This window comes from Caretta caretta, chromosome 3 (genome assembly GCF_965140235.1).
Source record: "Caretta caretta isolate rCarCar2 chromosome 3, rCarCar1.hap1, whole genome shotgun sequence".
NCBI classification, from domain to species: domain Eukaryota; kingdom Metazoa; phylum Chordata; order Testudines; family Cheloniidae; genus Caretta; species Caretta caretta.
In genome coordinates, this window is record NC_134208.1 from 112,475,080 (window position 1) to 112,498,550 (window position 23,471).

Here is a 23,471-nt window from a genome sequence, read left to right on the forward strand (position 1 = left end):
TATTTGTAATAAAAATAATAATATAAAGCGAGCAGTGTATACTTTGTATTCTGTGTTGTAAATTGAAATCAAATATTTGAAAATGCAGAAAAACATCCAAAATATTTACTAAATTTCAATTGGTATTCTATTGTTTAACAGTGTGATTAAAACTGTGATTAATCACGATTCATTTTTTTGAGTTAATGGCGTGAGTTAACTGCGATTAATCGACAGCCCTAATTGATAACAATGGTCCCAGTTCAGGAAAACATTCCTAATTATTTAGGACAACACTTAAGAATGTGGCTTAATTTCAAGTATGTGTATAAGTCCCTTTGAACTCAGTGGGATTTAAGCAAATGCTTAACTTTAAGAGTACACTTAAGTGTTATCCTAAATCAGGGCCAAAATTTGAAGCTCTTTAATAGTATTATTCATTTCTAGTATCTCTGGAGCCACCGCCATACATCTTAAGTAGACTTGAATTTGAAGATAAATAGCAGCTTTATTACACATTCTTGTTGTACAGTTTGTACATTTTAAGTTTTGTTGCCTGTTTCTTGTATTAGAGTGATAATCTTATACATGCATATTCAAGCATAAATTAAACAAAAAATCCACATCATAACCAGCATGAGGAGATGAATTCCTTAGTGAGAAATAATCTGCTTTCATGCAGATATCATTATTTAAGAAAGGGAACAAACTAGATGGGTACAAAATGCCTATACAATTAAAATGGGAGGAGGTGACAGCACTTTGGAGGACAGGATTAGACTACAAAATGATCTTGACAAAATGGGAGAATTGGTCTGAAATCAACAAGATTAAATTCAATAAAGACAAGTGCAAAGTACTTCATTTAGTTAAGAAAAAATCAAATGTACACCACTAAAGTGGGGAATAACTGGCGAGGCACTAGTACTGCAGAACAGAATCTGAGGATTATAGTGGATCATAAAATGAATACAAGTCAACAATGTGACGCAGCTGCAAAAAAGGCTAATATCATTCTGGGTTGTATTACCAGGACTGCTGTATGTAAAACGTGGGAGGTAACTATGAGCTATGGGGAAAGGTTAAAAAAACTGGGTGTGTTAAATCTTGAAGAAAGAAGACTGAGGAGGGACCTGATAAGTCTTCAAGAAATGTGTTCATGGCTGTAATGGCTTCAATAGCAGAGAGACCCAATCCAGCATATCCCATGTCCCAGTGGTGAGGGTGTGCTTCTGAGAGGTGGGAGACATAGGTTTAAATCGCTGCTCCAAATCAGACAAAGGGGGATTATTAATCTGATTCTCCTGCATTCTGAGTGAGTGCTCTCATCAATGGCCTAATTGATATAACGGTACCACTGTCATGGCTTTTTGTAAGAAAGGGTTTAGGTACCTAACTCCCAGAAAAGGTTCACAGCTATGACTCCCAAGTAGCAATAAGTACCTAAAATCAGTTTATGCTCCACCCCCTCCAGTATTTTCTGTTGGCTAGTTTAGGCAGCTTCCCTGCTCACCTTGCTGGCTTTTGTGGGTCCTGTTCTTAGGCGCCTAATGCTCCCCATACTTTGTATACGGAGCCCAGGGGCCTAAATCAGTGCTGTGGAGTCCATTAGGAATACTTAACCTAAGATTATGCAACACTGACTATAAATTCCCTTTGTGGATGTAGCCCTTGATGGTTGGTTACTTCTATAAAGTAATATTGTGTATGTTAAACAAAGTGGGTGTTTTGCATTAAGTGAGTTATTAAAAGAGCTTAGGCACATTGAAAAGGCTACAGTAAATACTAAACAAAAACTAGAAGAGGAGATAGTAAAGGACAAACTTCCTGCATTTGTTCTGGCTTACTGTTCTGGCCTTCCTGCATTTGTTCTGGCCTCATGCTTACTGAAACATAGAGAGCAAGAAGAAATTGATAGACTACGTACAAGAAAGGAAAAGTACTGTGCATTCTTAGAACAACATTGGAAGGAAATTAATTAAGTGCTTTCACTGGCCAAGGAAGATTTGGATAAGCAGAAAAATAAATTACTTCTTCGGACAGTGATAGAATTAAAGGAGTGGCTGGGCCAAACCAGAGGAACATACTACGAAAACAACCTTACTTTAGGAACTGAAGAAGTGACTGACAATGAAGAAAATGCAGAAAGTAGATCTGGATCTTAGATATTTCTTCAAAATAACTTACATTTATTGATACGGTACTCCTCTACTGAAACGAGATGGAGATTTAAACAACAATATTTAACTAAGGGAATAAAAAACTGTATGTATTATCAGTAATATACAATGAGGAAAGCCAAAGACTTTTTTGGAGACAAGTGAATGTGTAAAATATATTAAGTATTTTTTACAAGATTCCATTGTGAAGAAATAAGAAAAAATAAAAATACCTATAAAAAAAAGTTAAAATAGTTAAGTAATCTACATTATGGAATGAAAGTGTTATTGTGCTAATGTACACATTAGCAAAGCTTTTGACACGGTCTCCCACAGTATTCTTGTCAGCAAGTTAAAGAAATATGGGCTAGATGAATGCACTATAAGGTGGGTAGAAAGTTGGCTAGATTGTCAGGCTCAACGGGTAGTGATCAATGGCTCCATGTCTAGTTGGCAGGCGGAGTCAAGTGGGATGCCCCAGGGGTCGGTCCTGGGGCCGGTTTTGTTCAATATCTTCATAAATGATCTGGAGGATGGTGTGGATTGCACTCTCAGCAAATTTGCGGATGATACTAAACTGGGAGGAGTGGTAGATACGCTGGAGGGCAGGGATAGGATACAGAGGAACCTAGACAAATTGGAGGATTGGACCAAAAGAAATCTGATGAGGTTCAACAAGGACAAGTGCAGAGTCCTGCACTTAGGACGGAAGAACCCAATGCACAGCTACAGACTAGGGACCGAATGGCTAGGCAGCAGTTCTGCGAAAAAGGACCTAGGGGTGACAGTGGACGAGAAGCTGGATATGAGTCAGCAGTGTGCCCTTGTTGCCAAGAAGGCCAATGGCATTTTGGGATGTATAAGTAGGGGCATAGCGAGCAGATCAAGGGACGTGATCGTCCCCCTCTATTCGACATTGGTGAGGCCTCATCTGGAGTACTGTGTCCAGTTTTGGGCCCCACACTACAGGAAGGATGTGGATAAATTGGAGAGAGTCCAGCGAAGGGCAACAAAAATGATTAGGGGTCTGGAACACATGACTTATGAGGAGAGGCTGAGGGAACTGGGATTGTTTAGTCTGCAGAAGAGAAGAATGAGGGGGGATTTGATAGCTCCTTTCAACTACCTGAGAGGTGGTTCCAGAGAGGATGGTTCTAGACTATTCTCAGTGGTAGAAGAGGACAGGACAAGGAGTAATGGTCTCAAGTTGCAGTGGGGGAGGTTTAGGTTGGATATTAGGAAAAACTTTTTCACTAGGAGGGTGGTGAAACACTGGAATGCATTACCTAGGGAGGTGGTAGAATCTCCTTCCTTAGAAGTTTTTAAGTTCAGGCTTGACAAAGCCCTGGCTGGGATGATTTAATTGGGGATTGGTCCTGCTCTGAGCAGGGGGTTGGACTAGATGACCTCCTGAGGTCCCTTCCAACCCTGATATTCTATGATTCTATTCTATGATTCTATGTGCTAATGTAGAGTGAAGGTCTGCTCTATTATACTAATGTAAATTCAGAGTAGCTCCAGTGATCTCATGGCATTAGTTCAGATTTATACCAGTACGGCAGAATTTTTCCATAATAAAGAATGTTATAATTAAAAGTAGTCTGTTTGGGGATTTAAATATAAATAAGGCCACGAAAGGAGAGTCCCTTTCCAGGAACTGAAAATTTGAGATAAAAGCTTCAGTTTATTATGGAGATAAAAGAAAAGTTTGAGTTTTATAAAGTTTCTGAAGAGTGGAGCATTCAGCATTGAGCATGAGAGCTCCTTCTTCCCTTTCCAAGGGCAGCAGATGAGTGAGTCTTTATCTGAAGACAATAAAGCTAAGGGGCCCTACGTGGCATAATAACAGATGGGGAATTTATAAGGCCCATTAAAATGCAGAGTTAGGCTGAGTGAAATTCTGCTCACTTCTACAGAGGGTGCCGTAGCAACAAAGCCACAAGATTCTGTGACAGTTGGGGAGAACCCAAGGATCTTCCAGGAAATCTGGTCTGGTTGCCCCTTCCCCAGCCGTGTAAAAGATTTGGGCCAGGGACCAGGAGCATCATTTCAGAATAATTCAGAGTGGAGTGGGGTGGTCAAAGGTGTGTCAGCATATGGAACATTATATGTGATTACATTATATCCTGCAGAATTGGGTGAAGAGGAGTGGAAGACACAATGGAGCATATAGAGCTATGAAAAATCTGGAGAGGGGACAAACCAAAGTCAAGGAGTGAGGCAACTGCCCCCTTACCCCATAGCAAATGATGTCCCTGACTGGGACTGGAGTGTCAAACATTGGAAAGAGAGTTAAGACATCAGGCCAGAAAGGTCTGAGTCGGGCACAAGGAGGAGGTTGGGCAGAGTCAGTTTAGTTTGCAAAGAGAGGATGTGGTTATTGGGTAAGAGGAGAAGGGAGGAGGAAGCTTTGAAATACTGCAACTAAAGCCTGAGAGAAGAGATAAGGAGGATGTTTGCTGCACTATAAAATGAAAAACCTACTCTTGCTCCCATAGAAGTCAATGGGAGTTTTGCCATTGACTTCAATGGGAGCAGATGTTAAAGTAGCAGGAAGGGTCAAGTTGGTGAATGGCATCAGTCGGAGAGGCAGAGGGGGAAAACTGCAGTACTACACAAAATAGCAGCAACGGCATATATTATTATAATTTATTATTTGTATTACAGTAGCTCTGAGAGACACCAGTCAGAATCAGGGTCCTCCTGTGCTGGGTATTGTATTAAAAATACAGCAAAACAGTCTCTGCTCCAAAGACTTTACCATATACTTAAAGACACTAGTACTTAACTGGAGGGCACACAGTAGAGAGGGTCAGGAAATGATGGTGACTATAGTAGGAAAAAAATGGTTGTACAGGCCTCAAATCATCAAACACTTAAGCACATACTTAACTTTACTACTGTGATGTGATGACTGGTGTGTGTGTTGCCTTTCTGTTTCCTACTTCTTGTTCCCATTCCTGTTTTGTTGCTACCTACCTGCTGTTTGGACTGTGATCATGTTTTGTTCAGATTGTTGCTGACTTCACCAGTTCATGATTATTACAGGTTTTGATTGACAACCCACCTGTGTGTCCTGCTTCATTTTTTTTGTGTTTTTAGATTGCTATTTTGGGGTGCATCAGAGCATAACACGTGAATAGTCCTATTAACTTCAAAGGAACTGCTCACGGTAGTAAAGTTAAGGTCATGGTTAAGTATTTGCAGGCTTAGGGCTGGCAATGTGAACATTCCCTAAAGTAAAATTACTTATAAGCCTAAGTCTTTGCAATATTGAGCCCTATACACATAACCATACAAGAAGAGCAATCAAGTTGCATTATTTTCCCAGTTTATTGTTTATAGTATAAACAATTGTCAGAAGATGGAGGAAATCAAACTAAAACTCAAAAAATATGGACTAACAATGTATAAGAGCAATGGATAACAAAACAGGAGTTGGAACTACCTACATATTTTAGAAAAGGAACACAATTTGTTTTATAAACAGGAACAAAACAACAACAAAACATTATTTTTTTTATAAAAAATGTACCCTCACCCTTATCTAAGCCTATTTTTATTAAATATTTCCAACAGACTCATGCCATCTTTTGGGTCAACTCAGAGCACTTCTTTGAGGATGATTTGAGGAACTCCAATGTTCACCCGTCTCTTCTCACAGGTAATGTAAGAAAGCGACTGTTTCAGTTGACTGTCAAACATTTTCTAAAACTATGTGAACTATCTTAGCTTTTCCCAACTACTCATGCAACATAGACCTGCTTGGCATACAGCTCCAAATTGACTTACTGAGTTAATAATCCCAGGGGAAAAATGAATAGAAGTTTCATTTCTGTTACCTCAGAGATGCCATGGAGAATCCATGAGATAATCTTTCCAAGTCATACAACACCTGCACCACCACTGCTATGCCACATTCAGATTGACTAAGAGGAATCCTTATATATATATATAATCTGTGCATTTAAATGTATTGTGCCTTTCCCCAATAAACCTCTATTCTATGTATAATGTAGAGATATTATGTAAATGCTGTGTGTTGGTCTAATGCTATTCTTAAAGTATTCTTGTTACAGATAGGTAATGCCACTGGCTAACAATACCAGGATTGCATGCAATTATAACCTGGAATTATTTTCCTCATAAGTCATGATTATAATAGATTCTCCCTCTTTATTCACCAACTGAAGAGGGGATGATTTGCATTTCAGAAGATTTTCTTAAACTTTTTTAAAAATAAAGGAATTAATGTTTGAGGCAAGGATAATGACATTACCCTTCATTGTTGGGTATTTGACCCACTAGTGAGAGAGATAAGAACTGTCATACTGCAGCAGAGAAATGGAGTCTATCTTGATATTCTGTATTCAACAATAGCCAGTGTCTGATATTTTACAGAAAGGTGTAACTCTGCTCCACCCATCTAAATTGTTCAGTTGTGTAATAGCACCCATGAAAGGAAATGTCTTCCTAACCTTATCAATCAGTTTATGCTTTGTAGACTGAAGATAGACAGCCCTTATCAATACTTTCTTTATTATGGTAATTTAAGTTGCTTTAGTTGTTCTAGAGAAACAGTAGCTCCTCCATAGTTAAGGTTGTAACTAGCTTCCATTATGCTCTAGATTACATTACATTTCCTTGAAACCAATGAAGCATCTGCAGTGTTATGAAAATATATGTAATTAGGCAAAAATATTAACTAGTACTATATTCTGTAAATAGTTCTGGGACCAATCCTGTTCTCAGTGATTTGAACAGTAAAATTTTGCCACTGATCTCTGATCATGTTGCTATTGGCTGATTGCCGCTTCCTAAGAACACAAGGAAGTTCACTGTTACCGTAATTCCTTCTTGAGACCAAGTAGCGGTGGTCAGTGTTTTTAGATCTGTAGCATCAGGGGGTCTAGTCCACCTCCCCAGGTGGATGGGTTAATGATGAAGAGATGGTGAGCAGCTTCACCACAGCTGGTATCCACCCATGACCATAACTGGGTATGGTTAAAGCATGGGTGCCTTACCCCGGTACCTGTGGGTATGGCTGAATTACTGATACCACACAAAGAAAAGGAGTACTTGTGGCACCTTAGAGACTAACCAATTTATTTGAGCATGAGCTTCTCATGCTCAAATAAATTGGTTAGTCTCTAAGGTGCCACAAGTACTCCTTTTCTTTTTGCGAATACAGACTAACACGGCTGTTCCTCTGATACCACACAGACGCAGAGAGAAGGAACCACAGCCTCTCGACACCTGCCATCTGATCCCCGGTGCCACATCAGAGTGGCAGAAGGTTGTTGTGGTTTGCACAGAGGACTCAAAGCAGGCACCCACGACCTCTGGGGGAGGCTCTGCCTCTGCTCACAGAGTGCCTTTCGCCATCCCACCGTGCACCCCTTCCTGGGGTGGCCTCCCCGGCCCGTCAAGCTTCCCTCCGGAGCAGGAGCAGGAGCAGGAGCAGGGACAGGGACTCCGACATCCGGGTGCTGGCGCCCTTTGCGCGCATGCTCTACAGAGCCGCCGCTGGGTGGGTGAGGAGGCAGCGGCGGCAGCCAGCGGCAGTGGCAGCAGCTGCTCCTCAGGGCGCTGCGCTTCCGCGTTGTGGGGCGAGAGGGCTAGACAGGGGGCGGCGGCGGCGGCTGGAGCAGGGGGATGGTGGTCGGGGGGCGGGCCGGCAGCCAGCGGCGGCGGCGGCAGCAGCAGCAGCGAGAGGCGCTCTGCTAAGGCACGCGCCGCACTGAAATTGACGCGCGGAGGCTGCTGAGCCGAGGGAAGGGCGAGCGTGAAAGGCAGGGACTGCGGCGGCCGGCCGGGGCACGTGGAGGGCTAGCAGCGCGGCCACCGCTACCGCTATGTGAGGCGGGGTGGGCGAGAGGGTCGCTGTCACGTCGCCGCTGCACCGAGAGGCAGCCTCAGGCGGAGGCCGGGGGCCTCGGCAACGGGAAGGGCCCGCAGTGGGGCCAAGGCTGTGTGCGCGTCTGGGGCCTCGGCGGTTGCAGGAAGGGGGACCGGGTCGGGGGGGGGGGAGGAGTGTCGTCGGAGGCCTCGAGAGGAGGCGGCGTGGGGAGCAGATTTACCTCCTAGGGGTCACTTGGGGTGCCCCGTCTCCCAGGCTGTGTCCACCCCGCGCCCTAGGCTTCCCCCTGCATTAGGATCTCTCCTCCCCTGCCGGCTCAGGGGCTCGCCGCCTGCCCGGGTCCGCCCGCCGCCCTGCTTTTGGTTCCCTGCTCCCGTGAATGAGGGGAACCGCTTGGACTCCGCCACTCGCCTAGCGCCGCCTGCGCTGCAGGGCTCTCCGCTTCCCTCCTGGTGCGCGGCGGGCTGAGGCGGCAGGGAGCGCCCGGAAAAGGGGGAGGCGGCGGCGGGCAGAAGACCAGGGAGCGCCGCCGCCGAGACCATGAGGAAATTTAACATCAGGAAGGTGCTGGACGGCCTGACAGCGGTCTCGTCCTCCTCCTCGGCGTCCTCCTCCTCGCAGCAACAGCAGTCCGGGAACCGGGAGAGCGACATCCCGGAGACGCTCCAGTCCGAGCACTTCCAGCTCTGCAAGGTGAAGGCTGCAGCCAGGAGCCCCGCTCGCAGCCCTGAGGGACATAATGTAGCCATGATGGGCTCTGCAGGCTTTGGGCTCTTCGGTTTTCAATACCTACAATTATCTGAACCTCTCCACTCTTTAGGGATGGGGAGAGAATGCTGGGGGAGTTGTAAAGGGTTTGCTCGATTCTTTTATGGGAATCATCATCTTTTCCTTCCCTTGACAATTTCTGGATTGATTCTCTTGACTCTAGGCTATTTCATGCACATAATATTGTGTCTGTTCAGAACAAGCTGGGGAGGAGGAAAGTGGAAAGTAGGGAGGAGAGTAATGGTACCTGGGTATAATGGAAATCTGATTGCTTTGCGTTTGGCTGATGGACTGGAAGTATGGGGAACCTAACCCTTCACATTTGGAAGTGCATTTATCCTTTTGCACCTAAAATGGGCTGTAGACGTTTGTGCCGAATTTGTTGGATCTTGTTATCAAGTAGACACTGCTGATATTCACAATGTGAGATGGGAGAGAAGTTAATATTGTTTATTGCTAGTATAATTATTGCAGTTGAGGTCTATACATTTATAAAAGGATGATGCAGCAAATTAATCCAGCAGCTGCACCAAGAGGAATACAAACTAATTTGAATATTAATGCCCATCTTTATCTTTACAACACCCAGGGCCTACTTGTTATTTGGTTGGGCTTGTTTGTGTATATTGCTTTACATTTTATCTAGTGTTCCATGCATTTTTACCAGCAATTTAAAAAAGGCAAGGGATCTGGAAAGGAAAAAGCAGTGTTGAGTTAAATGGCCTTGTTTACAGTTGCATTGTAATACCTTATCACTTGCAAAATTATTGAAAGTTGAGAGGCATGGCTGTTTAACATAACCTATTTAACCTCATTAAAGTAAAACCTGTGTGAGCGTGCATTTCTGAAGTCCTAAATCACCACACTGGCATCTGTATATTTATATTTGTAATTTTAATATAAGATTTCTTTAAAATAGAAAAGCTAGCATTTGTATGTCTTTTTTTTTTCATTTGCATAGCTGTGATCAAGGTTAGATCATTATATTAATATTTTTGTGTGAAAGTGAGTCATGTAGTAAAACAGCACAATTCATTAATTTGAATCAATTATTATTGTCCTACAGTACAGTTAATTTGATAACTGCACAAGCAGTAATTAAAATCCTGGCTAGTCAAAAAGGGTAGCCATTCCAATAGCTTAATATTAAGTATTGGTTTTGTGGGGGATGTGTGATTTCTTTTAAAACACTATCCTGGAGAGAGAATGCACTGTGTCCTGCTTGAGAGAAATGGGGATGGCTCTCCGAAGAGCAGTTCTAATGATTTGTAATAGTTCAATTTACAGTGCTGTCTGCGTTGTCAAGCTTCCCAGGAAACGTTTCATATTTTAATTGTCAAATGACTTTTGTATACCACTATAAACAAGAAGCCAGAGAATAGGGGAAGGGTCAAAATGAAATGGAAGTAGTTGATGGCTTTTTTTTTTTTTTTTTTTTTTTTTTTTTAAAGAAAAGAGGTAAAAATCAAATCCAGGTTTCAGTAACCATCTTTTATTTCATGTTCAAGGATAAGCGAATAGATTCTTTACCAGAAATTTTCTGTAATGAATTCAGGCTAAAGTGCTGTTTTGCATCAAATATTTTTTCCTAAATGCTTGTTTCCTTACTGAAGTGCAGTTAAAACTGAATCCCGCCTCCTAATACACTCTTGATTTTATTTATTTTTGGTCTGCTGCTTGACCCACCGTTACTTCACTGCTCTGACTTGTTAGACCGTACGCCATGGTTTCCCCTATCAGCCGTCGGCCTTGGCATTTGATCCTGTTCAGAAGATACTGGCAATTGGGACTCAAACTGGAGCTTTAAGGCTGTATCCTTTCATTCTGTTATAAAAAGAAAATCACTGTGCTGCTGATTGGAGTCCAGTCCTGGCTTATTCTTCTGCTTTGCTGGAGCTAGTGTGAGGAAGCACTCTGGAAACCAGGTATGCGTTTGCATTTGAAGGAGAGGGAAAAGGGGGGAGGGATAGTTCAGTGATTTGAGCATTGGCCTGCTAAACCCAGGGTTGTGAGGGGGCCATTTGGGGATCTGGGGCAAAAATTGGGGATTGGTCCTGCTTTGAGCAGGGGGTTGGACAAGATGACTTCCTGAGGTGCCTTCCAACCCTGATGTTCTATGAAAAGCCTTGGTTGCTGTTGTTGGGTTCTCTCTTTGTGTGCGCAAAGGTGTGCACAAATCATTTGAGGATGTTCCAGTGCTGTGATGTATGGCTCCTCAGTTTCCAGTATCTTGGGTTGGTATATGTGTCTGTGAAGTCTCTGTTGCTTTGGCATTTTTACAGCAGTTAATCACAAATCAGAATAGAGGCCTGGGCTAGGATGTGTTAAAAGTTTGTGGATTTTCTTTTGGGGAGCTGCTTTCTAACGCTGTAATTGTTTGCCGTTGGCTTTTTAGCCACCAAAAGATTGTTTTAGCAGCACCATTTGATCTTCTAACAGTTATATCATCAACACTGAAATGAACAAGTTACTCAAATTAGCATATGGAATTTGTAGCATAAATCAACAATAACTGTGTTCTTCTATGTTTAACAGTGCATACATTGTACTAACTAAATAAAAATTTAGTTGCATTTATTTGGTTGAGAAGGGGCCTAAATGTCTTTCCAAAAAACGTTGGAATTTCCTGAACATCACTTAATAGGGGAATGTAGTCAATAGAATTTGCTATTATCCTGAAATCTACTGAAGCTTTGACATTTCTAGAAGCTTCAAATACATCTTTCTAGAAAAAATAAGTTAATCCCTTTATACACTGCCGGTAAATCTCATCTTTTTTTGTTGTTGTTGTTGCTACTTTTGGTACTCCTTGCTACTGCTTGTAGTATTCTGGGAGTTAGAGTAACATGATGATAACTCCACCTCCTTCAACTAAAAATGAAATACAATATTAATGGATTTTTCAGTCCTTTTAAGCTCTCTTTTCGATGATTTAAGTTTTATATTTACAAAAAGTTAATTGTTATATGAGAGATTCAGAGAGGAGAGAATTTTAGATATAAACTGAGATTAGACGTGTAAAAACATACAAACGTGATGTATTTTATTATAATTGATGAATAGTGCATTGTTCATGGTAGCATCATATTATAAGAATAATCTTGATATTTTATTAAAACTATTCTTAACTAAATAAATACTATTTACATATATCTATTGAAGATATCTCTTATAATTAAGTTGCTATTTGTTTCCTGTAAATAAATAGCCATACATGGCATCCCCACTTAAGTATTATAAGTGTTACAATGAAGGAGGATGATAGTGAGGGTGACCTGTAAAAGTGGTTAAATGAAGAAGGGAATTAATTGCCTAATATCAGTGTAATAGTATCTTATGAGTGTGCTTGCTTTTTAGTAGGCAAGAGTAAGCATTCTTGGAGGACAAGCAAGTTTAGCTTGAGCAGCAGTGTAAACACAAATGTTTTGTTTTACTCTTCTGATATTTTAATGGAAATGTTGAAACAGTTGTACCAAACTAGTGAAACGGAGAAAAATATTTCAAAATGTGGTTCTTATCTGAAACATATAACTGGTAAATCTTTGGCTAATGTTTGAAAAATACACTTGCTAAAGGCACTTAAATGTTGTCTGACTTGGAATGGAGGATAAACCATCAGTCTCTGCAGAATTTAAACCTTCACTTCTTGTTTTTGTTTATTTGTTAGAGAGGGGAAGCATTCCAAATATAAAACAATGTTTGTCTTCCTGAGTGTATAGGCATGACTTTGCTGCTAATAGCCTTCTAAAAGAGAGGGAAATTGACTTTTATTAGTTTTCGCTGCTATTAGCCAGAACCTTGCAGAGGGCAATGAAATTGACAAGAATAGCTTTCACTGTTGATGATTTAATGAATACTCTGAACAGCAACATGGCCCAGAGCTACTCACAGGGGAATAGGACCCGAAAATGGAGTCTAAGGAACTGTATTGAGAAACAGACCCATCTTTCTGCCTCCACACACTCTGGTACCATTTAGATTGAGGTAGGGTGTCTTTCAGCTAAATGAGAAGTCTCCCCACCCCCATTGTCCTGAATCTAATTAGTGGGATTTCCCCTTGTTTTTTGTATTGGCCTCTGACTAGTAAATAGTAAATTTTTAGGTTATGAAATCCTTCTAGTGTTTTGTTACTCGTTGCATATTTCTAACTCTGGAGTTGTAATGACTGCTGTAGCTCATATTTAAAGAATCAAATCGGTCTAATCTCAAGTTAAATCCAATACGAGGTATGATGAGTAGGTTTTTAGGCATTTCTCCACCAATTTATATGGGAAATTCCTTTTCATGAGAGGGCCTCAATGTTGCTTCTATTAAAATTTTTACGTGATGCAGTTTTAAACAGGGTTCTAAGGCACTTTAAATTTTAAAAGGTAACATGATTTAACTCATGAAACTGAATGGGTCCAAAATGTTTTACAAATCATGGGACTACCTAGTAATGAATATTATTCAACTATTTTAATGCTTTTTGGATGTCTACATTGAGTAGTTAAACCATTTAAAAATTGTTCTAATGAGTAGTTTTGAACTGCTTCAGGTTTTAAAATCAGTACTGGTTAGAGCTATGCATAGTGTGGGCTGGAGTGTGACACCTTCCCTACAGCTTTGCCATTTAATTCCTGTCCATTATGGCCATGTCTGCACCTGGAATAAAAGGTATGTTTTTAGTACATTAAATGACTGTTTAAATATCAGGATTTAGCACACATGATAGTATTAAAAAAAAAACAAACAAAAAAAACAACAACGCTTTTTTAGGGCTGTGCCACTGTAACATGTCTGGTGAAAATGCTCTAGGCTGACGGGAGAGAGCTCTCCTGCTGGCATAATAAGACGGCCTCCATGGGAGGCAATAGCTCTGCTGGTGGGAGAAGTTTCCCCACCAGTATATCAGTGTCCACACCGTTGCTTAGGTCAGTGTAACTTACCTTGCTTAGGCGGGTGGCTTATTCACACAGGGCTTTGCTATTCCATGGCCAGCTTGTTCCTTCCTTGAGCAGCAACTGCTTTTCGATCTTGTTGTAGCTTCAGAAACAGAGCTATGGATAGAAAAATGTGGTGACCTCACTCTAGACCTTTCAAACAAAATCACGTGACTTTTTAGTAGATGGAGGCAGAAGATACCATGGTTCTTGTTGCCTTGTCTTAGTCCTGAGTACAGGAACTTCTCTATGCAGTCTCTCTCTTCCAGAATTTCATGAAAGATTGTGAAAGATCTTTAATAGTACGCCATGCTCACAGATGAGACCCTAGTTCTTGCACTTGATAACTCAGTAGATTCGATTCCTTCCCTTCCCTGGATGGAAGGACGTGCTAAGAAATGCTTAAGAATTTAGACAAACTTTTTTAGTATCCTAGATGCTGCAAGGAAACTATTAGGGGGGAAAAAATTCTTTCTCAGTCATTTCACATCTCCTTTTGTTCAGAAATCACTCTACAGATATCGTATACTCAGATTTGTCTAAAGTGTATCTGATAATACATTTCCAAAAAATAAAGCTATAGCTGCTAGGCTTTCTCAATACTGGTCTTCAAGATGACCTTTCTTTTGGTGTCTAATTCAATAATGGAATTGTTGAAGGCCTTGTATGTGCCAGTGTCTTAGTTAATAAACCTGCTCCTTTTTCGGTTTTGTTCATGCATTTTAAAGATCATTAAAAGCTACAGCATAAAAGATTCAGGGAGTCCAACCGGTTGAAAACTTGATCTGGCCCTTTTAAGGGAGGCAAGGTAAAATTAGTGGTTAAAGCAGGAGATTGTGAGGAGACCTAGATTCCATGCTCCACGGTTGCTTATTTGCTCCATGAACTCCATGAAGCAATTTTCTATGCTTTAGTTTTCCCAGTTGTGTAAAATCCTTGGAGAGTCTCTCAAGAAAGGTACTTCATAAATAAAAATTATTATTCTACAGGCCTAAAAGCCTTCAGTTGCATCTTGGAGTTTGGTCTCTCTAACACTCAAGGTACTCTTCCTGGCTGCGATTATTTACTCTAGAAGATCTTCAGAAGTAGGGGCCTGTCAGTGGAATTACAGCATTGCGTCTTCTGCGCAGACAAAACTGTGTTTGGGACTCCATCTGAGTAGGTTCTTTTATTAACCACAGGAGACATTTCTTCCTCATGTATATACACAATTCACAAAAAGTAAACAATTGGTGATCTGGCTGCTCATCATATGGTCAAAATAATATACGCTGAAAGGTCCAAGTTCTTCAAAATGCCAGACTCTTCTCTTGTCCTCTTCTTTCTGGCAGTGAAAGAGAAGAAAACTATTGAATCACCAGTAAGTGAATGGCTAAACTTTTACATATTTGAGGCACAGAAAACTTATTTTGGTTGATTTAAGACCCCTCTGCAATGGTCACATCTACAACATGGGCAAAAAAGACGTACACTTGTGTTTTCGAGGCATTATAAGCTGAATGTGAAGTTTTTGATCTCCCTTCTGGCAAAAGAATGCTTCATGCTATAGTACCTGAATAATCTTATTCTAGATTTGAATCTTTTTCTGTACATACATTTTGACTATATGTATAATTCTCCTTCAGAGTTCCACTGCAATGAAGATCCCATTGTTCTGACTGATGGTCCTGGGTGTAATAGAGGGAAGAAATGGCATCTTATACTTTCCTCTGAATATCTATATCCACCAAACCGTTTCCTCCCATCTTTGGGTGTTGACTTATTCTTTGTGTTGAAGAGAGACTAATCACTAACTTTCTTACAGATCATAGAAAGTATTTTAAAAGAACATTGTTAATATCGCCTTACGTTCTCTGTGCATGTGAAGATATTATACAGTTCTGATCCCTACTTATTGCACCCATTCAGGGAGGCAGACTGATGCTTGTCTTATATTAAATAGCTTTAATTTTTTGCCACTGTCTCTAGGGAAATAGAAAGTGCTTAGTAAGTTCATAGAATTAGTGGCTCTATATATTCAGAGTAAAACTAACTTTTGTTTTCCATATAGATCTTTTCTTCTAATGTTTTAAAACATATGTTTTGAGGATTCAAGAATGTCAAATTAATTTGTCACTTTGTGGTGCAATAACCATTTTTTTTTATCATTGTCTGATGAAGGTCTTTTCTTATTCAGAGAAGACTCTGTGCCAACACAATTTTGGATGAGGAGTATGTGATAGCACTGAGCAATACATATGTCTCACAAATATGGTAGGTAATTGCAGAGCATGTTCTGACATCATGACATACTATTCTATTGCTTCTGTTGTTTAACCTCTTGTACTCCTTCCTACTATTCATATTTGTTCAAAGTCCAAACAACATGGTTACAGAGGAGGTTTATGAGGGTGGAGCATATCCTAGAAGAGGATGTCCTCACTTAGCTTTGGAAAAGCAGTAGAATTTTCATCAGTTAGTATGTTTTCCTTTATCTCTGAATTAAGGGCCTGGAACAGTAAAAGTATGTTCAACTTGTATGTTACAGTGTGGGACCCTGTTGTAACAACCAGGCAAGGTACTAACAAACTTCAACAGGACTTTATTTTTAAAGTGGAAACCTCTTTACCAAGCTGCTGCTGCGCCCTTGGTAGCTCTCACTCAGCCTCCTTAACACTCCTCCCCCCGCCCCCCCCCCCCCCCCCCGTTTCCTGTCCTTTCAGACAGCCAGTGCTCCCAGTTCTAATAATTACAAGCAGCATCTAAATGCCACAGACCCCTGAAAAGCAGCACGTGCAGTGCGGTAGTTGGACATATATACTGCTGAATGAGAGCCACAGAAACAGGGCTCATTTAAATTTGGCAACCTGATGTCAGCATGGACTCCTTTTTCTAGAAGAATATAGTTTTGGTCTTGCTAATGTGTCCAATAAGCAGATATGAGGTGACATTAAGATGAGACCTCACACTTCAGAAAGCACAGACACAATGGGAGAAAAGATGTTAGTCTCATTACTCAGAACAGTGTCTATCCAAAAATAGAAGATAATCAAATTTATAAAGTAAATCCTTATTCCTGTGGTAGTCAGCACTTGAATGACCATACAGTGATAAATGCTATCTAAATATTTGTAGAATACGAGAACTTGGGTGAAGTTTTCATTCACTCCTGCATAATAATTCTATGTTTAATTGATTCTCATCTGAAGGACGCAGACCGCCCTTTAGGGTAACTTTTTTTTTGTGAGAATAAAGGTTACATTTTGTTTTTAATGTATGTCATATTTTAATCCCTTTTTGTTCTGTTGGTGTGCCTGGCCCATTCCCATCATGAGGTGACACTGCTTTCCTTTTTGAGAGGGGAATGCTGGTATTTAACTTTCACTAGGGTGTGCTCTGCATGCAAGCATGATACCACTCACTAGGAGACCTGATGTATTCACTCTCCACTGGCTAGGAAAACAAGAGACTCATGTCTGTGAGTCAGAATTTGTGAACCAGAATTGTCTGCGTGGTAGTACATTGTCTTGCCAGTGTCATCAGATTGTCTTGCAGCAACTTCTTAAATATGGTTCCTGGTTATTTCGTTTTGTTGAATCACAGTAGGTTCTTGAGTTGTGCTAACTGATCAACAGTCATAATGAGGATATGCCAGTGGTTGTAATGTTCAGGTCAGCTAGTGATGTGTAAGGTGACCTGTATTTGTGTCATTTGATTTATTTCAGGCACTCTCTTAATTATGATCTTGCATTAAAATGTTTTTTCTTATTACTTTATTTGCTTTGTAAATTAAAATATTTGTTCACACACCACCTTCACTGTTGATTTAAATGTGAGCACCTACCCTTTTAGAGGGTTATGTAAAGATTTACTGGCATAAAAACGATTCACAATCAATCGCAGTTGCACCCTGTGCACAACTTTAAAAACTTTGGGGGAATGGCCTGATGTGAAACAGAGCCTTGGAAATAGAAAGCTTCAGTTTTAACTATCATCCATTTCTTCTTCTTCTTCATATGGCTGATGTAAATGTAGAGCAACAACTATAATTTTACGTTCAGATGGTTAATCCAGATAATTGCATCTGGAGTAGCAGAGTGTATTACAGTGATGCCTCCTTCATATTTGTGAGTAGCTATATATTCTATGGTCTGTTCTGGGTGACCACAGTCGCATAATAGAGAGTCTTTAATTTTCTGTTTGTGCAGCAATTATCTGCGTCTACCATGGTCTGTGCGGATATAGTTTAGGGTAGCTCATGAGCTTCATGGAAGATGAAAGCCAGGGATCTTCTAAATCAGTCTCTCATAAGGCATTTATTTATGATTTCTTGTGAACTCCATTCAGCTTTCCAAGCTTCATCAGGGTTGAAGTTGCATTATTGAAGGTTAAATGTGTGGGTCCAAAAGGGCTTATGAGACTTCAGGTGGTGGCGATGGATGTTGTTAAGGTTCTGGTGGTTGGGAAGACATACATTTTCCACGACCCTCTGGAATTCCCGGAGGATTGTAGCATCGTGGCAAATGGGTGAGGGAGCAATGTGCAACAGCTCCGGCATCCCAGGTGTTAGGGTTGACTTTAGGGTTCTAGTGATTGCATTGCAGTGTTTTAGTTCGACATCAACAAGTTGAGTATGGCTACTTCTGGTCCATACTGGTGCTCAGTACTCAGCTGTGGAGTACACAAGGGCCATCGCTGATGTCTGTAACACTGATGCTGATACTCCCCAGCTTGTGTTTGCCAATTTCTGGACCACTAATTCTGTTGCATGGAAGAGCAGTGTAAATCTATATATACAGTGTTTATAGGATGAGATAAACATAGAGATTCATCCTGAAACCTGATTTATCTCATTTTTTATTTAAACCAGATCTTTAATTTTATTTTAATATGTATTTTCCCATAAAATGACCTTTTTTTCTATTTAACTTGAAGATTTTAAAATGGTGATTACTTATCTGGTTTGACATGTTGACCGCTCCAGAGGATCTGTTTGAGAATATCCTCATACTGCAAATTAACATAATGCTATTTTGTCAGTCAAAACCGCATCTTTGGTGGCGAAATGAAAAATACACTTTAAATCTATCTGAAATTGTCCAAGTGTTTTGGAGGGGTGCGATGGGCAGTCAAATCCCACAGAAGGCAAGAAGTGGTTAAAGAGCAGATTTGGGCTCAGGCAGTCCCGCACCTGCAAGGCATGCCAATCTTGGCAGAGGAGCTCAGTTTATCACGGACGCAGCCTGGGGAGGTGGATGGACCTCTCATCTTCAGCTCCCAGAAAGGCGCACCACACAGACTCAAGCTACCTTTGGTTGCCTATGAGTAAGGCTAAGTTTTTGTCAGATATTTTTAGTAAAAGTCAAGGACAGGTCCCTGGCAATAAAGAAAAATTCACAGACGCCCGTGACCTGTCCTTGACTTTTACTAAAAATACCTGTGATAAAATGGGTAGCCTGGGCAGCTGTGGTGGTGGGGGGAGCTCCAGGGTCCCCCTCCACTGGCAGCTCCAAGCTGCGAGGGTCCCTCCTACCTCCCACGGCAGCTGGAAGCAGCGGGGATTCCCCCTACTGCCAGGTCCCCCAGGCCGCCCGTGGCAGCGGGGGTCCCCTTTGCCAGCTGGGAGTGATGGATTCCCCTGCTGCTCGTGATGGCTGAGAGCAGCGGCAGGGAGCTGCAGGCTCCCGCCTGCCGCCCATGGTGGCCAGGAGTGGCAGCAGAGCACTGCAGGGGCTCCCCGCCTTCGCAGACGGCAGAGGACCCTGCAGCTCCCATCTGGTGCTGGCTAAAGTCACAGAGGTCTTTGGAAGTCAGAGATTGCATGACTAAATTGCAGCCTTGCCTATGAGCACAGAGTGATAGGACAAATGGCTGGAGGATCATGATAGGACAGAGAAGTTGGTACTGCTCTTTATTTATGTTTAAATTAGTTTCCTTTCCTTTGTGGCCTTGAGAACTGGGACTAAGGGTTTTGCTCTGGGGCAGACCTCCGCACTGAGAATATGAGCCCTCTGAGAAGAAGGTGGGCCAGCGTAGGAAGTAGTCTATGGAAGAAGCAAGATGTCTGACCAGACACTTCAACTACTTGCTACAAGGGTAGCTGGGTCAGAACCTGGCGTAGAGGGATGGGCTGGGTTTCCCTGCAACATCACTTGGAAAACTAACTGGAAGACCTCAGACACAAAGGGCTAGAAGGGCTGTTGAGCCTACATCAGGGCCATCAACCTGGTATGAGATCCTAGGACTATTGGGTGAAAATCCTATTTTACCTGAAAGAGATGAGACCAAAACTGACCTGACTGGAGGGCCAAGTCACAAGGCAAAAGGGGACCGTAACTGGATCGGGACAACAGGTGTATAGAGGGGGAGGGGGAAACTTGGCCATGCTGCATCTAGCCACAGTGCGGTGCACCCGCTGATGAGTCATTTTACACTACTCACTGTTGTAATTAGCCACCACTTGCAAAGACAATTTTTTTTTACTTGATATTGGATTCAAACATGTTCCCTTTTAAAAAGTATATGCTAGGTAGCTGCAGTAGTTCTGCCAAGAGAGATTCTGCAATACAAGTCAGTCAGAATGTATCTACCTTATAGTTCTTTAAAATGTTTGTTTTTAATTTTGCATTGCTGGAATTCAGGGATAGGACTCTCCTAATCTCTCTAATTTTAGTATTTCTACTGTATTGGAGAGAGGCTCTAAGCACAGATGTTTTTCATTCAAGTGAATTCTGTCAGCTTAAATGTTGAGGAGTTAATGTGTAAAGGTCTTGAAACGTATTCTTTTCATTAGTACAGAGAAAATGAAGTGTAACTGAAGTTCTGCTTTAGGGTTTTTAAGAAATGTCAGGCAAAGCTGATCATGCCAATTAAAGTGTCCAAAACTTGGCTTTCCAGTAATAAGAATGATGCTGAATAGAGTTTTCTTTAAAAATAGATGCCAGGGCTGGTCTTAGGCCACTTGATAAGGTGAAGAGTAGATATAAGTTTTGCAAATCTGCCAAATCAACTGCTAAGCCACTGTTTGTCCCAACTGAAGGCAAGAAGCTGGACTGTGGCCATCATAGGAAAAAGAAGAGATTTTTATCTTGATGTAAATAGTAGCCAACTAAAGCACAAATGAATGTGCCCACTAAATCACTGAAGACCATGCAGGAGTCCTCCATTTTTGTTAATTTTTTTGCAGATTTTGTCTGCAGGCAGTTATGAAGGTCATGTACTTTTTTTTTAACTGATTGCACAGTTGCTGTCATTAGTGTTTAGTTTTCAATAACATCTTTAATTCACACACAAATTGAGTCACAATATATTACTAAATAAGAGAACAGCAGAGCTGTAGAAGTATCAATCCAACCTGTATTTAATGCAGTACAGTGGTTTCAAGTTGTAATAACAGTTGCTTTGCAAAATTCTGATCTTATTTGTGAAGGAGGCAGCAATTGTTCTGATATCTATAATCAATAGATGGACAGAAATGCTTAATTTGCTTTTTATGTACTTGTTTGTTACTGTATTTGGGTATCATGGAGAATACAGTAATAGATTTTGTGATTAATTTACATTTAGATTAATTTTACATTAACTGGATTAATGTACTTGGTAATGCCATTAGTATGTATCCCCTCAAGTAGTTAACATTTGTTATATTTTCAAATATATTAATTTGTTTACCGATAGTAATTCACCTTGTGCAGTTGAGAACTGTTTCGTTTTAGAGATACAATTTAGTCATTTTAAAAAGTTATGCTTACTCATCTACAGTGGTTTGCCTGTGTAATACTAAAATAACAGTTTGATTTTGAAGCCTTCCTTTGTATTGCGCTTGTCACATGATACTTGTGTATCAAACTGGCTCAATACAAATAAAACCAGAAAAGTATCAATTTGAAGTTGGGTTGTAGCAAGGAAATCAATTGTAAAACTGATGAAAGTAAACATAGAATTTTTCAATTAGAGTTCCTGTTAAGTAACTAAGGTGTAATCACTTTTGGCACTAACATGGGAAGGTTTTTAATACTCTAATTCTTCAAAACAGTATTTTTTCGAAGAATTCCAGGTTAGTTCAGCAACCGCTTTCTTGAAAGTACAGTACCTAATCCTTTTCTTGTACTGGCAATTTTTCCACAACTGTGCCCTGCCAAAGGTGATTGTAGATCCAGTGGCATCCACTAACTCTGTGTCTGCTGCTAAATTGCTTTCCTTTTAGTTTCTATCCTCCCATTCCTTTAGAAATCTGTCCTGAAGATTCTTCCATTTTCTGCAGCATATATAGCTGCCTATATTCTTGACTGCTTCATTCTTTTGATTTCAGATTCTACCCATGCAAGCAGTATTTGCAGTAGACCCATTTTTAGTGACCATTCAATGGACCTGCAAAAATAGGTAACTTAATGGATAATAAAGGTGGGCAGACTTGTATTTGTTTTGAGGATGCTTTAGAGTAGACTCATGTCATAAATGTAAAGGGAAGGGTAAACCCCTTTAAAATCCCTCCTGGCCACAGGAAAAATCCTCTCACCTCTAAAGGGTTAAGAAGCTAAAGGTAACCTCGCTGGCACCTGACCAAAATGACCAATGAGGAGACAAGATACTTTCAAAAGCTGGGAGGAGGGAGAGAAACAAAGGGTCTGTGTCTGTCGGTACGCTGCTTTTGCCGGGGATAGACCAGGAATGGAGTCTTAGAACTTTTAGTAAGTAATCTAGCTAGGTACGTGTTAGATTATGATTTCTTTAAATGGCTGAGAAAAGAATTGTGCTGAATAGAATGACTATTTCTGTCTGTGTATCTTTTTTGTAACCTAAGGTTTTGCCTAGAGGGATTCTCTATGTTTTGAATCCAATTACCCTGTAAGGTATCTACCATCCTGATTTTACAGAGGTGATTCCTTTACTTCTACTTACTTCTATTTCTATTAAAAGTCGTCTTGTAAGAAAACTGAATGCTTTTTCATTGTTCTCAGATCCAAGGGTTTGGGTCTGTGGTCACCTATGCAAATTGGTGAGGATTTTTACCAAACTTTTCTCAGGAAGTGGGGTGCCAGGGTTGGGAGGATTTTGGGGGGAAAGATGTGTCCAAACTACGTTTCCCAGTAAACCCAGTTAGAGTTTGGTGGTGGCAGTGGATATTCCAAGAACAAAGGATAAAATTAATTTGTACCTTGGGGAAGTTTTAACCTAAGCTGGTAAAAGTAAGCTTAGGAGGTTTTCATGCAGGTCCCCACATCTGTACCCTAGAGTTCAGACTGGGGGAGGAACTTCGACAACTCATAAATCAGGGAGGAGTTTAACTAGGCTTGTCCCTTGTACAGATTTTGCTGTATTGAATATTTGCAGATAGAAACTATTTTGAACAATCAGTCTGCAAAAATGCCAAATGTGGAAACCCATGTTTGTACATCAACTTTACAGGTAGAAAGATTTCCCCCCCCCCCCCAACTGGCAGCCCTGTAAACTCTACCTTGACTGAGGGATAAACTGGGTTCTTTACCTTCCACTCACCATGGCCAGAAATAAAATTTTTTTAGATGAGATTTTGTCCTCAGTTATATGTGTGCTACTCAATTTGTCTTCAGATTAGGCTTTTTGTAACCTCTTTACCTTAAATAGATTTTTCATAGGTTTAACTGATAGGACCTTGGTAAACAATTCTGTTGATGCATGAGACATAACAGAAATTATATAGCACACTCAATTTTAGCTGTGTTGGCTCTTTATTGGTAACAAAAGCAGTAAAAACGTTTTGTTACTACAGTTATCAAATAAGACTGATAACAGATCTGTTTTCTGGATTTTAGTGCGGTTTAT

At 40.8% G+C, this 23,471-nt stretch overlaps 1 protein-coding gene across 6 annotated transcripts in view; it reads left to right on the plus strand.

Moving 5' to 3' along the window:
• The first annotated feature begins 7,794 nt into the window (after positions 1 to 7,794).
• The window catches only part of STXBP5 (syntaxin binding protein 5), a 179,190-nt gene continuing 163,513 nt past the window's right edge, over positions 7,795 to 23,471 (plus strand). For 4 of the 6 annotated variants that reach the window (XM_048844299.2, XM_048844302.2, XM_048844303.2 and 1 more), the window contains exons 1-2: positions 7,796 to 8,691; positions 10,480 to 10,577. In XM_048844299.2, coding sequence (XP_048700256.1) covers positions 8,539 to 8,691; positions 10,480 to 10,577 — 251 coding nt within the window. In that variant the 5' untranslated portion in view covers positions 7,796 to 8,538. Of the gene's footprint in view, positions 8,692 to 10,479; positions 10,578 to 23,471 lie in introns of all 6 variants that reach the window. The other 2 variants (XM_048844300.2, XM_048844304.2) reach the window with 2 other exon arrangements.